We start from the raw sequence: 15,923 nt of genomic DNA, 5'->3' as shown, positions 1-15,923 counted from the left end.
AAGCACAAAAGTAGAAGAGGAAGGAAAGGTTTGATTTTCTGGGAGAAAAAAGTTAGGATTGATTTTCCGGATGAGATAATATGGCCTAACATCAGATGAAATTAGCAGTGATGCTGTTGGCATTCCTCTATTAATATAACTATTACAATGAAAAGGTTTGACCCTCTTATATAAAATTTAACATCATAATAAATGGGAGTTTCAAATACTACAAAAATGGGTGCCATCCGTCTAAACTCCCAAATGAAATGCCCTGCAGATCCAGATCAAAATAACATTTTGCAAACATCAATAGCATGAGGGTTTCCGATCTCAGATACACAGCCATCAGTTAAGTGATAATATGACCTCAACAAGTGTTGAACATAAAAATGGAAGAGGGGAAAGAAAGAGTCATCGACATGAGAAAAGACCTCAGGCCTAGCAATCCTATCAATACCGAATGCAATCAAGCTTTCTTGTCAATTGGCTTTGCATCCTTCTGTTCCTGGTCAGCTAGTGAAAACTTCTTCACTTTCTGTTAGGAAAAAAGAAACATGTGAGCATTTGCATAAATGCAAACACAAATTTACCTTCAGAAATTAGAACGATACATCTAGGTAAGGCCACTGGCCTAATAAGCTCATAGCAACTCAACTATCAAGATTGTAAAAAAGTTACACAATGAACAGCTTGAAACGAATCACAATTGCTATGGTTAATATTGACTTTGGAGCTGTTTTAAATTTGTGAAAGACTAAAAGAGCATCTATAGGCTTGATTTCTCAACAGCATTTGGCATAACTTGAAAACCCAAAAGAAATCGGGGAGCTAATTGCCTTTTTTACACACTGAATACCAAATTTATGTATCCAAAGATCAATTTCATGGCTACTTCACTTCAATTCCCTCATCTTCAATGTCATAGAACTTCATTAGATTTAGAAGGAGAAAAAATGAATTGACTTGAGGAAACATTGGTGCAAGTTCAAGACTTAAAAAAAACTCAAGTTGCATAAAAACGCCTTTCCCAACACTACAAATAATTGGAAAAGAAACTGCCTGGAAGAGTCAGAATCCCAGTCATCAGTCAGCTTAGGCTATGCTAGTTATTTCATTAGACAATAAACAAACCAGGACCATGAAGCAGTTTAATTAGTTCAAGCATGCATTATAAACCGGTTTTAAGCGGAATATTGTGATAGGATTTTGTCTTCGAAGATAAACAAGCTTCATGCTTTCCAAGAAAGAAAGAGGCATAAATGCTATGCAATCTGGGTTTCCATCTTAGCCAATTTTCAATCAACTTTACCCAACAGGACCTAAGTAAAAAGAATCCACAATCACATAATTTATTCACTCAATCAATGGGAGGCAATCCAACCCTAAAGGCATTATCAATTATGAGTGACTAATTTGATCAATTACAAAAACAAACCAATTAGAGACAAATTATGCAACAAATTTACATACCAATTCAAAATAGAGAGAGGAAATAAGAAAAAGAATGTGATTTGAGAGAGAAAGAGGGAGTGGGTGACCTTGTTGAGCACGCATTCTCGCAAGGAATTCAAGAGGCGGACGCATTTTTCTTGATCGAAAGGAGATAGGGTGACGCAGTTGAGCAGATCCAGAGCCTCCTGACCGCACACCGCCTTACCACGACCGTCCTCCATTGCTCTCCGTAGCCTTTTCAAGGTTTAGGGTTTTAGAGTTCGAATTAAACCCTCGCAGAGTCTCTTCGCTAGTTTTTTTCCTTGGATTGTTTGGTTCTCGAGAAAGAGAAAGAAAGTGCGAGAAAAATCGGCAGTCCCGCCTTGGCGCATAAGTTAGTCAATGTCGGTCCTCTGACCCTTGTTTCCCTTGTTTCCTTTCTTTTGTAGTAAACGACACCGTTTCTGGAGTAGTTTGATGGGAATGATCTCGCGGGAGCATTTTCATTTTCCAAATGAGTTGGGAAAATTGGGTGGCATTTTATACCAAAAAACCGAAAAACCGCAAAAACCAACCGATAATTTACTGCAATGAAACCGCAATCGCGGTAAACCGAACCGCATTTGCAGTATTTAGAACCGAACCGCATTTGCGGTTGTGGTTGCGGTATTTGATTTTCAAAACTTGCAGTTACCGCAAACCGCGAATATATTTTAAATAATATTGTCTATATTATATTGTATGTAAAATATATTTCATACAACATATTTCATACAATATTTTCTACAACTTGTGCAAAAGAGGATGAGATTGATGATGAGGTTGCACAAATTGGTGATGATGTTGATGTCACATTTCAACTAGTGCAAAAGAGGATGAGATTGATGATGAGGTTGCATAAATAAGTAATTAGTTTATTTATGCTCATGTTATTTATGCTTCTTCTTATAATAAAATGTACTAAACTTATGTTGTTTTATTTGTAGATAGCATTGGTGCTCAAACAACATAACGGGGTTCTTCAAATTCACTCACCACCACCAACACTTGAGTTTGTAACTTTAGTTTGTAACATCGGTGCATTGCATTTTCCTTTTAGTTTGTAACTTTAAAGAATTTGGAATTGGAATGCTTGAGAAGTTTAACTTTAATTGGAATGCTTGGAATTGAACTTTAATTTTCTTTAGGTTGTGAATGCTTGAGAAGTTGAGGAGATTGTGAATTTATATATGTTTGAGAAGTTGGATTTTTATGACACAAAAAGAACTTGCGGTTTTAAACCGCTAATTCACGGTAACCGACCGCTTTTTACGGTTTACCTTACCGCAAAACGCGGTCGGTTTGCGGTTTCAAAAATCACCATACCGTAAATAGTCGGTCGGTTTGCAGTTTGGGCAAAAATTCACTGTTACCGAACCGCAACCACCCCTAGAAAATTGTATGACTAGATTTTTGGTAATTAGGCTGTACCTAGTTTGCTTTTTTTTTTTGGTGGGGAGGGGGGGGGGGGGGGGGGGGGGGGTGGGGGAGGATTGGGTAGGCTGCACTCTATGTTGCACGGATATGGATATTGGGACACGAAAACACGACACGGGGACACAGAAAATTTCAAAAAATTAGGACACGGATACGGATATGGACACACGATAATTAAAATAATAATAAATCATAATAAAGTTATAATAATATATACTTATATTTTTTATAAAATAAAAAAAATTCATACTCAATACTTCAATGTCATAATACAATAAAGTATTCATATTCATCATTTATACATAATAATTAATGTACCACAAAATATGATTGAGCATGAGAGGAGACCTTATTTGAATTAGCATTACTCATATTTCCCTAAATAAAATAAAGCATTATACACATACTTATTCACACATAAAACGATTTCCCACCTCATAAAATAAGAATCGGCTTAGCATAAATAAATAAATAAATAAATAAATAAAAGAAGAAACAAAGTGAATGAATTACCCACTCAAAAAGATGCTTCTCTCACGACCAACTTGTTATCAATATCTTTAGTCAACCAAAAATATCAGCTCTCCTACAAAGGAACAAAGAAAAAAAAAACATATTTAAACAAAAAATTGACACCAAAAATCTGATAAAACTAAGAAAATAAATAATAAAAAATTAGACCCTCGCCTTCACCTACAGAAGTTCGTAAGCATTTATTGATGTTTCAACTTCAAGTAATTTAAAATAAGATGAGAAGAAAGAATATGTGGAAAGGGAGAGAAGAAAAGTTGGGGTTTTTTCATGAAAAATGAGGTTGGCTGGGAGAGAAGAAAAACCCACTTTTTAAAACCATTTCAAATATGCCCACGGCGGTTTCAATAATTATGTTGTGACCTTAGTTTTTGTTTTAAAATTTCCAAAATGGTCATTGCCATGTCTTGACTTCAGTTGACCGTGTCCAAAACGTGTCTTGACCGTTGACCAGTGTTTGAGTTGTGTCCGAGACATGTCCGCGTGTCAGACACTCTGACACTTCAACCTGGTGGAGTGTCCATTCTACATAGGCTGTACTACTTTGCTGGTTATACCTATTACAGCTCATTATCATATTTATTTTATTTTATTTGAGGGTTATAAATATTTATTACTAGTTACGAAAGTATTGTCTTATAAATTTAACTATTGATTCAGTGATATTTCTCTTCACTTTGGTGGAAAGAAATTCTAAGTTGGAATCGAATATACCACCTCTAAAATCAAAATTGTGGGCTATGACTAATGAGGGAAGTTTATGCTTCAAATGTGGGTTGTTGCAACACTAAAACGCTATTTTCCCTCACTACCAAAGTGAAAAATACTATGCAAATAAAAAAGATACATTTGTTACATCCAACACACCCTACAATCAAACCGAATACTGAATATGGAAAATTTGAAATCCAAATCATGTTGCAATGACAAGCATGTCGAAGATGAAAGTAAACACATGTGTATTGTTGAGACATAACATGTGACACTACTCTTGTAAACATGTGCACTTAGGTAGATAAAACATAACATACCAATTAGATCTTAACCATGATATTTTTCTTTCCGATAATGAAAACGTCTCAAAATATACAAAACGTGTTTAAGAAATAATACTTTCAATAGGCCAAGCATATGTGGTTACCGAAATGATACGGGTCTAACTTTCTAGCTCACCCATGTTTTATTAAGTTAGGTGTCGAATCTTGGTAGACTAATGAGTATTGCCTACCTTGAAGAGTTTGTCAATTGTAACATGTGGTGGTAATGTTAAAGGCAGTACTTCCTGCCTATAAGTGAGTGATTCTCAACCGGTGATGCATGTAATGCGGGTAATTTCTATTTGTTACTGTATTGCTCTGTATGCATCAACGGTTGGAAGTTATCTTAATAAAAATAACATGCTCATGATTGACAAGAAGAGTAACAACTGACCATATCCTCATAATAGATTGAAGTAAATCTGAAGTAATACCTGAAAATGATTTCGTTTCAAATATGTCAACAGTACATTTTGAATCACAAACAACCAAATACTGTTATGTGGTTTTGTGGCTTTAAACCCCTGTAAATTTTTTGTTAATTAGAAAATTGCTTATCAAGGCTGAACAAGACACCTGATTCTTCAATTAGGTATTTGATATTTTTACCACAATTAGCTATGGTTAATTTGAGAGCTAAAAACACTCTTCTCCTCTGAAAATAGGCAAAAATCCCCATCTCATATTTGTAACAATATTAACAGTTGACCTTGTCCAAAACCTTAAAATACCAAAGCATTTTCCATGCAATATCACACAAGCTAGCACCTTCAAAAACTTTTAATAGAAGGCATCCATTTCACTGTTCTTTTAGCCGTCTGGTGTTGAAGGCACACAGACATATATTACAATTAATTTTTTTTTACCTCTTATTATTACGGTGATCCCCTCCTTCAACACACAGGCGGCTCACTAAGGTAAAACAAAAAACAAAAAAAAATCAATAGGTAGAAGGCAGGGAAGCAAGAAAATGGGGAAGATTCAGCTTGTAGTGTTCATGTTGGCAGCAATAGGCTGTTTCTGGATGGGATCAGTGTCTGCAATGGATCACATTGTTGGAGGAAGTGCTGGCTGGACTACTCCTCCCAACAAAACTTTCTTTCAGGACTGGGCTTTTCCAAGAACCTTTGGTGTTGGTGATAGACTTGGTAAGTGTAATTCATTGCCTTTTTTCCCATGTTTTTCTTTAATTATGTTTATTAATTTGTCTGAATGCGTGGTCCAAATTTCAGTTTTCCCATACAGATCTGGCTCCGGAACCGTGGTAGTGGTGAACAAGGAAGACTTCGATAAATGCACTCAGAAAAATGTGATCTACATGTACTACAATGGGCCAACCATCATCAAGCTCACAACCACAGGAGAGAACTACTACTACAGCGGCGTTGGCAAGCACTGCGAGGCTGGCCAAAAGCTCTACGTCAAGGTTGTCAACCAGAAGGGCTCATCTGGCAAAGTCTACCCATTCAAGCTCGTTTCCAAAGATACCAAGATCGCCGCCGCGCCTGATACCGCCGCTGCCGCCGCACCTGCTAAGTCATCAGCCAATGATGCAGCACCCGCACCTGCTAAGTCATCAGCCACCGCCATCCAAAGTGCTGGCATGGCTTCTGGCTTGTTAACCATCTTCTTCTCTCTCTTCATCTAAAGAGTCCCTACGTATATCATGTAATTATATTGAGTTATAACTATACCATGTTTATGAGATGATTATTTGGGAACTACTGTATGGAAGTTAAAGTAAATAATTCTAATAATTTGTTTAAAACCTAGATTTATTGTTGTAAATACACACAACCCTGATTTTCTCTATCATATCATTCTTTTTTGAATCTCTATGTTATAACGTTTTGCATACTTGCATTGCATATCTGTTCAACATTTAAAATCAAATTTAAAATGTTATCAATTTTGGTGAATCCATTTTAACTGAATTAGAGTTTAGTTCAAACCAATTCTTGTGAATCTCTCACCCCTCCCCTCTAGAATAGATCGAAATTGTAAAACATAGTATGTTGGACTGTTATCCAATTTAACAAATTCAATCTCAATATACGAAATTTTTAGGTTTGCCCAGTCCCGCTACAAAGGCAAGAAAATTATTTGTAATTGGGCTTCCATAGTAGGTGTAAAACCAGCAGAGTCCAACTATGAGCCCAAAAAACAAAGCCAAGGGGGCATATGGAATTGGCACTCTCCAAGACAGAGCCAATTTCAGATAAACCAAAATTGTTCGATGAGAAACTGAATAATAATATGTGAGGTCCAAAATGAAAGAAGAAAAAAAAACATTTGGATAAAGAAAGGCACAAGAAGTGCATGGTGGAGTGTGGAGTGTGGGCTTTTATATTGAATATGAAGCAGCAGAAATCATGAGATATGAATGCCTGCGTGTTATGTAGATGCGTATCCAAAGGGAGACCCACAGAGGAAATCTCACTCAATATTCTGTATCATCACTTTTGCTGTCGGGTGGCTGCTCTCTCAACTTGATACCCATTTGACCCGACCTGCCTAATTTTCCACACACATTGCATGACTTGGCATAAATAGAATCTCATATTTTAATTTCAGCAATTACTACGATCCACATATTGTGTGGATATTTTTTGGTTATGAGATTGGAGGGAATGGGAAGCTATAAATTTAGATTGGGGACAGCCTCCCTCTCGCATTAGTTACAAACTTTTCCTTAAATACAAAACCCAATTACTAGTTTTCGACTCAAAAAGTAGTTATAATAACTCGTTTTTGGTTTAAGTGGTATCTCTTTTTTCAATGTTGGGAGGAGAATTAGAGGCACATCATGACCTACAAGCAACATTAGCAAGACCTAGTAGGCAGGGACAGAACTACCTATAAGGCTACCCTATGTTGTAGCCCAAGTAGCTTCTTGAATATTTTTGCGGTCTTCTTAGTAGTTTCCCAACTATTTCTAAGAATTGGGAATATTATTTTTCCAACGTCTGTTTTGTGGTGTTCTTGGTGGTTTTCCCATTGTTCTTGTGTTAACCCTTTTGTTGCATTTAATTTGTATTTTTTTATATGCTAAATTTATTGGAAATTAGTTCATAGGGCTATGAACTAGCGTAGTTATATGATTTAATGTATATTTTTATTTTTAGAAAAAAAAATTGTAAGTTAAAAAATATAATTTGATTTTAAGCTAAAAAAATTTACTAGCCCTCCTTCGAAAAATTTCTAGTTTCACCCTTACTTACTAGTAGGGCGACCTGATTGGGAGTCAAAAGATCCACATGTCCTAAATTTGAATCCCCTTTCCTCCTTAATTAAAGAGAATACTTAGAAAAACACTATGAACCCTAATTTTGAAGAAATTTTGAGTGAACTATCCAACATCGAACTCACGGGAGTTAGCTCCCACAAGGGCAACCATGACATGGCAGTCCCCCAAAATTTAACAATAAACAAGAAATGCTTTGGGGTGCTTACAATTGCAACATCCAAACATTTTGTCCATCATAGAACTAACAAAAGACAAAAAAGAGGAGAGATATTTTTGGATTGCTATTGATCTTGCGATTCATATATATATATATATATTACTTAATCTTTTTATGGTGGTAGGAAAAATAGGTGAATATGACCAAAAAGCATGGCTTGATATTAGAACCACACATCCCATAAAACTATAGACGCGGAGAAAAGAAAGCTCCTCTACAAAATCTAGAAAGAGTCAAAAAAAATTTTAAAAAAATATCATCCCATGCCTCGGCAAATCTTAGCCTCACATCACAAATGGGCCACTAAAGCCCATAACTTGGTGGGCCTTTGTCCTGACTCATGAGCCCAAATCTAAATCTTTGCACCCTCATCGAAAATCCATGGCCACGTCAACAAAATGAGAGCTGGTGGTGCCCGCAATCGTAATCAGAGGGCAGAGACACAGTGAAGTCTGAGCTGGAGGGGGACCAAGAGGGGCAATGGGTCCCAAGGCAAAAGGTAAAAAGGCCAGGCGCAACAACACTCGCGCTGCGCTGCTCGAGGTGATGGCTCAAAACCGTTAGCCTGACATGACGTGTACGGCCCCGATTGATCGTATGGAGGTGGGAAACAAAGAAGATCTTCTGGGGGGCTGTGGTTGCCCTCAGTGAATCTGCAAAAGTTTGGAGCTTTGTGCTTGAAGAAGAAGATTTATTTGTGCCTCTCTCTCTCTCTCTCTCTCTCTCTCTCATGGAAAAATTTTAATTTTGTGTGGGGCTAAGTTTTTGCATGTGTTTTGTGTCCTGTGACCTCTCCATATATTTGTGAGTGTTCAGAGAGAGGACAGAGGCGGCCTAGCCCAGAGTCAGACAAAGCTTGAGGTGAGGGGTAGCTACCTGACCCTAAAAACAAGTCACAAGGGCATTTTACAAATTTCGAGAAAACCCAAATTGTAAAATTTTTTTTAAAAAAAGGATGGTTTGATTTGAGGTGCAAATTTTCAGGTAGTGACTAGGGACGATGATGAAGTGAATTTGGTATGGACCATGGTGGGTGATATTTTGATTTTGGTTTGGTTGGTTGGTTCATGCATTTATATGGTTTCATTTGAGATTAATGTGTACCTAACTCTAGTTGAAACTTGAAATCCAGAAACATGTACGATTTTGTCTCAATTCAATGTGAGTAAAGCTATTTTGTTGGTTCACAACAAAAAAATTTGTCATTTTTGACAATATTAAATGCAAACTTTAAACTCCAAAGTTTGAAGCTTTTCAACCCGGCAACTGCTGGCTAGCTATACTTTGCTGGATTTGCAGAATTATAAGTTAATTGCACAAGGTAACCCCTAATAAGAGAAGAATGGTATTGTGTGTAGTCCCGCCATAGCGCCATCCTCGTGGCGATCCTAATGCTGGTTTAGAGGTCATCTTTGTTGATGATTATAAATATCAGGGTGATTCAACCGTGATTAGTTTTTTGCTAGTTGTTGTTTTGATCTTAGTTGTTCGTGTAACTCAAAATACACAATATGACAATAGCAATGATAATATGTTAAATGATGTGACATATTAATGTTATCATCAAGTTCTACCTTAAAACAAAGAAGTTGCATAATTAATTTTCATAACTCATAAGATGCACATGATTGTAGGGACCCAAGTTTAAATACAACAAGGAAATGAATTATGTTGTCCCTAGCTAAGGCTTGAAGTGGGCAACAAGTCCTTGAATATCCCAACAGGGGGCTGAACGAGAACTCGAGAACTTGCAATATTTATGCTTTTATTCCCTTTATTTTTATATTTTACAAAGAGACCCCTTCTAACATCAATTCCTCGCTCTACCAGTGGGCCTTGCCATATGACATAGAGACCTACTCAGAAAAATCTTATTTCACTCCATTATTACAAAAGCTTTGCATTTGCAACACTTAAACTCCATGATCTACCAGAAAGTGACACATCAGTCCTCTCTCCCTCATAAATACCCTTCATGCAATTTAACATGCCTAGGATTTGTCACAAAAGAAAATCCATAAAATACAAAGGGCCTTTGAAATGCAAAAATATCAAATAGATTGGCAGGCAGGATGAAAAGAAAACAAAGAAAAAGACACAATAGGTCTCTCAGGGTATAATTTGTCAATGTCATATTAGGCATGCAGGCTAATGAGGGCAGGGCGTGCTCAGGTTTATTTTCAGTGTGGCCAAAACCTATTTAATAAATATTTTGGCTCTTGTTTGAGGAATAAGCTAGCATACTTTTTTTGGATTTTGTGGACTGGGGCATCTTAGTGTTAGCCAGCCAGAGTGAGTTTTCAGCTGCTGCTAGCTGCAGTTGGGTCTCCAGTGTGGTGAGCCGCTAATGTGACAAAATATATGGTGGCATTCCAGACAATCTCATGGACCACTGGATTGCTCTTTATCCAACCATGACCATTGATCTAGCCCTCACACCCTTTTGTCACCCCCCAAAAAAAAAAAAAAAAAACTTAGTATGGTTTTTTAACAACTATGGTAAATATAAAGAGTTCAATGACAATTAATTCGAACTTATGCTTCGAATAATTTTGATTAACAGTCTAACAACATAATATGTCATGTAAAAAATAGTTTCGTATGGCGAATGTTTAACCTATATCATATTTGTAATCTTGATATACTCTCCAAAGTCAAACTATGATGGGTATATGAAGCTCCCAACTCATGCTTTAGAAATAGAGAGTCAAACATGACCTTTTCCTTTTATGTGCTCCTTTACTCTCTTTTTCCTTTCTCTTTCTATCCCCTAAAAGATGCTATTTTTTTCTACATTTTACCAGCAGACAAAACGCAGAAGTGAAGTGAGAGAGCTCAATTGGAGTAGAAAAACTTATATGAAACGAGGATAACATTGATTTGCTATTCTCGGCGAATCTTGATTTTAAAAATTAACATTCCAATTGGGCACTGTAGTGCACCAAATCAAATTATATATACATATACATGTGTGTGCAAACCAAAGCCCCCCAAGAGATGCATGAAAAGTTAGCTAGCGGGGAAGGAGAATTTTGTCATATGTTGTTAGTGAGTGACATGAATAAATAGCTATACCAAACGACATTAATGAGAGTTTACAATAAATGAAGCAATGCAGTCTTTGCCAACTTCAAAACGTTAGGTGCAAATAGCATCATTTGTCAGTTTCACCTATTTGCCCCCCACCATTTTAGTGAGTGCACTGCTAGCTATATAAAAATTAAACACCAAATTGATTGCAATTTATATCTTACAACTAGTCAGAATTTTACTAGATTCGGTCCAATCTTATAATCCTGACTCAAAATAAAATCACCTTTTAATTTTACAATTCAATTTATAAACACAGCAGCACGTGTGCTTCTCCACATGGGTTTGCAAAAATATTATGGGACTGTTACGGTTGTTTGTAATGTTTATATTAATAAATCGATATTTACCTTCTATGTCGTTGGCACGTGGGTTTAAAAGATAAACCCAAAAAGAACAGAGCACCGTACCGTAGCAAAACTCTCCTTCATTCACCGTTAAGAAATAAACAATTACAACCAAAACTGATAAAACAAAAAAAATTTAAATTAACAATATAAAAAAAACACATTCCGATTTTCTTTCCCACCGATACAAAACTTGCCGTCAAACAGGCAAAACACGAACGGGAACTCTCCTTTGTCACCGGAACGACCTCGAACTGTCATTTGTCTTAAAGCGCAACCAGAGGATCCGAACTGAAAAGATCGCCGATGTCCTGGAAATGGTCATCCACACACCACCCAGAGGAACCAAAACCGAAATCCCGACCCGAGTCAACAAAAATTTGTCCGAAATTTCCGAATTCGCCGAAATCTTCCTTCAAAATACCAACTTCTCGGAGACTCGTTTCCGAGAAGAAGTCAGGTATCGAAGTCTGGAAATCAAAAATGTCGTCCGGGATAAATGATTCGAAACTCGTGTATTCCGAAAACTCGGAGAAGTTCTCCGATACGCAAGAGTCGTCTCGGACATTTCGGAATTCGGCGATGTCCGGAAACTCCTCTTTCAAACTCGGAGAGTCGGCTTCTTCGTTCGAAGGTGATGGACACCGCAACACGGAGGTCGGGGAGCAAAGATTGTTGTGAGACTCGTCGCAGGAATTGTAGCCAGAGCTAATAACCGGCTTCACGTCTGGCAAGGACTTCGCCGGAGGAGCAGCGAAGTTAGTGAGCGCGTCAGGTCCACGCAGCTGAATAGCGGCGTTGTCGTACACCATGGCGGCCTCCTCCGCCGTGTCGTACGTGCCTAACCAGAGCCGTACACGTCGCAGAGGATCTCTAATCTCCGCCGCCCATTTTCCCCAGGGCCTCTGCCTCACGCCTCGAAACTTCTTCCCGGCGGGAGCAGCAGCTACAGCCTTCAACGTCCGGCGACTCGCCGGACCTCCGGACTTCGGGGAGGCTCTCTTCCGTCCGGTCCTCGTCGTCCGGCTTCTCCAAACGGCTTCAGTCTCTCTGGAGCAGGACTCGATAGTAATCTCGTTGACGAACCTCTTGACTCGGTGGCGCCCGCAGAACGACGACGAACCGCCCGGTTCGTCGTCGCTGGATGAGTCGGTGGCATCTCCGTCGGTGACAGATATCCGTACAACTCTGGGCCTCACCGATTCAAACTCAGCCGCCGAATTCGCCACCAGCTTCGTGTGGCTGCGGTGCTGCGTGTACTTAACAGCCGGATTCATAGTTCAAGTAACAAAGCAAATTAGTATTTGAGAGTCTTCCAGCAGCTGATTCGCATTGAAAGCGAGTTGAGTGAGTGAGTGAGTCGGTGGCGGGAGATTAAAATAGAGGCCGCAGAAGAAGAAGAAAGGAAAAAAGAGGGAGATTCTCGCAGAGCACACGAGGTGAAGAGAATAAAGAGTGAGAAAAAGAGAGAAAGACACAGAGAGAAGGAAGAAGCGTGAAAGAGAAGCTGCTTGTGCTTGAAACGGAGAGAAAACACCTAAAAAAGTGTCATCAAAGGACGAGAAATTTCACGGAAAGTTTCGCCCGAAAGAAGAAAAAAGTGGAGAGAGCGAGCGTGGAGCTCTGGACCTTAGCAAACGGTACGGAAAAAAGAATGGCAAATTTTTGAAGGGGAAAAAAAGCAAAGCTTTGAAAGCCAAAAAGAAGGATGGGGGGGTGAGTGGAGCAAAGCTTTAACCGGAAAGGGGAAGGGAATCGGAATCGGGCCTTTAAAAGCAAGAAGCAAAAACTGAGAGAGTCTTTGAGAGTGGTGGTGGGAGTAGTGAGGAATGAGGGAGCTAAAGAGAGAGAGAGAGAGAGAGAGAGTGTGGAATGAGAGTGAGGAGGTAGAGAGAGATAATAGACGCAGAGAGAAAGAAGCACAGTTTCGCTGAATACCAAAACTACCTACTTTATAGGATCCCAACAGCCGTAATCGATAAACCCGGTTTAAGAGCCATCTTTAAATTTCCAAAATCTTTTTCTTTTTCCCAAAAAAATTACAATTTACAATTTTTGTTTTGGTTTGAATTTTGCTTTAAAGATTTTTTTTTATAAAAAAAACACGAATGGTGTGGGGCCAGGACCCACCGGGAGAGAGTCCGCCGAGGCTCCGAGATATTTTACTAGGCGCCGCATAATTCGGGCAGGGGAGAGTGACACGTGGCGGGTTGGCCCCGGCAAGAGATGAAGATCCAATGGGAGGGGAGGAAAGGGAAAGGTCAGGTGTGGGGCCCGGAGCTGACTCAGCAGCTGGGAAAAAAAATTAAAAATTAATCTTGGAATTTGGGATTCTGGTCACGTGAGAAGACACATAGGGTTCTACTTTGACTGAAGAAAAGATTAATTAATAACATTAATTACCCACTGAGTGGATGATAATTACTAGTTAACCTTCCGTTACGGAAATCAGCAGTCGGGATGTTTTCGTCATTATCGGAGTAAATCACAAAACTGGTGTTATGAAGATGTGGAGAGAGTGTACTGGTTTTAAATTTTAAATTTTACCATTTCAATTTTAACCTTATCCTTTTGTATATTTTTACAGCTAAGTGTAACGTGGCAGGCAACCTCGACTGTGAGGCCCATTTTTTATAAGTGTGTTTTTATCTCCTTAACCATGCATGCCCTCCAGCCTTTTTCTCTCTGTCTACCTCACCACCGGAAAGACGGTTTTGGTTTTGAATCGTTATGTTGACACGTTTCGTGATGTGATTGGACGGAGCCGATGACTGTTGTACGGACGACATCATCATTGTTGCTTGGTACACAAGTAGATGAGAATTTCATTTTCAGGGAAACAGAAGCGTTTTTATTTATTTATTTATTTATTTATTGAGAAATTTAGTAGGATGATGCATTTAACATGTAAGGCGTTGGATCATAAAGATGGTGTTTTTGCTCCACTCGTTTTATGCTTGAAACGGATATGAATGGTTTTATTAGGGCAATAGCAGGAGGAGGTGGTATTTAATGTGAGCAAATTAAAGAGTAAGGGAACATTGTAATTTCTTACTTAGTGATCTGTTTTAAATAATTACCGACATCCGTCCGAGTGATAGTAAGTTAATAATGCGAGAATACCCGAGTAAAAAATTCGTACACATTGACATTCGTAACCTAAATCGACAATGATGGATTGGAGTCCGATTAGATAAGTTGTTTTTCTATGTCAAAGTTTGGAAAGAGGATAGGGGGAAGTGTCATTGGGGTTTGAACTTGAGATCACAAATTTACAGAAAAATGCTCTATTAATTGAGCTATGGACCCATGGGCAGGACATGTCCATTATGGAGTAGAGATTATCTCGAATGACTTCGATTATCTCGAATGACTTCAACATTGAGCTACTTGCTAATTTTCTAGTTAGTGTTCATGTTTTAAGTTTTATTTATTATAACATGACAATATTAGGTGATTACAATAAACAAGTAGTGTCATTTTCTATGAGAAGTTAGGCCATTATTAACAAACCATACATATTTATGAAACCTGTCAGACTCGTGACAATTTGTTTCCTCATGTTCTACATGCTTCTCACCTCTCTCCCACTTAACGAAGAAAATGATTGATAATCCCCTTCCTTCCCCTAATCTCTATTTTATTTCTCGTAATTAAAATAGGGTGAAGCACCCCTCTGCCTCTTATTTGGGCCACTAAATTTCCAAAATAATCGCATATGGTTTTCCCACATCCATTATTTACTTGACTATTTCTCCTTACTTTTTGTAGCAACATTACCTTCGATTGAGAATGTAGGCCATGAAATGCCCTTGGCTATGTCAAAAGCTTTGCTTAAAATAAACACACACAAAAGAAAAGAACTGAAAGACTCATCACAACAAGTGTGTCATGTTCAAATAACATCATTGAATGCGCTTGTTCAACATTTTTGTATGAAAGTTCGGTGCGATTTACCTGGTACACAATATTTTTTATAAAAAAAAAAATTCATAGAGGTGAACCAACTAATATACTTATGTGAAAAATAAGTACGGTAAATATGATACATGAAACATTACTCGGGAATACAAGGGCAGCAAAGTAATTTAACCTACTACACAATTGGGCTGAAAAGAAGAAGTGAGAGAATGGGCCAGGCAGCCCATCTTTTAGCCTAACCAGTCCTCGAACAACGTGTCAGACAACCGAAGCCGTCCTGCTTGTTTCTTTCGTAAAATTGTCCACTTGATTTAAAAGCATTTGATATTATTTTAATTTCTTTTTAGTTATTTGGTCACACACGAATATGGCACTCAACTTGCTGTCTTTCTTCTAATTGAGTTTTTGTTTTTGTTTTCAACTCTTTAGCATTTGTTTTTTTCTTTTTGTGTTGTTTGTGTTCTTCTATCTAGATTTTAGCACAAGTAATTAGAAAACTATCTTGGATAATCACTTTTCAAGTGTTATCTGAACAATTTTCTCTATTTCAGCCAATTTCGTATAAATTCGAAGAACCCTACGTAGATATGCTCATTTTTCTTACTCTTTGTTTTGGAGAGTCAAAAATGGCTCCAAAATGAGCA

General features: G+C 38.1%; 2 protein-coding genes across 2 annotated transcripts; one reads left to right on the top strand and one right to left on the bottom strand.

Moving 5' to 3' along the window:
* The first annotated feature begins 5,209 nt into the window (after positions 1-5,209).
* Positions 5,210-6,272, top strand: LOC110760667 (umecyanin-like). Its single transcript, XM_021962971.2, has 2 exons — positions 5,210-5,605; positions 5,690-6,272. The coding sequence occupies exons 1-2, from the start codon at positions 5,428-5,430 to the stop codon at positions 6,103-6,105; spliced, it is 594 nt and encodes a 197-aa protein (XP_021818663.1). The 5' UTR covers positions 5,210-5,427; the 3' UTR covers positions 6,106-6,272.
* Positions 6,273-11,423: 5,151 nt separating this feature from the next.
* Positions 11,424-13,295, bottom strand: LOC110760630 (ethylene-responsive transcription factor CRF2-like). Its single transcript, XM_088252911.1, has one exon. The coding sequence runs from the start codon at positions 12,633-12,635 to the stop codon at positions 11,625-11,627; it is 1,011 nt and encodes a 336-aa protein (XP_088109037.1). The 5' UTR covers positions 12,636-13,295; the 3' UTR covers positions 11,424-11,624.
* Between the last annotated feature and the right edge of the window lie 2,628 nt (positions 13,296-15,923).

Source organism: Prunus avium, chromosome 5, assembly GCF_965620075.1.
Source record: "Prunus avium chromosome 5, drPruAviu1.hap1.1, whole genome shotgun sequence".
NCBI classification, from domain to species: Eukaryota; Viridiplantae; Streptophyta; class Magnoliopsida; order Rosales; family Rosaceae; genus Prunus; species Prunus avium.
Note: the sequence above shows the minus strand (reverse complement) of the source record. Positions and strands in the feature narration are given on the sequence as shown.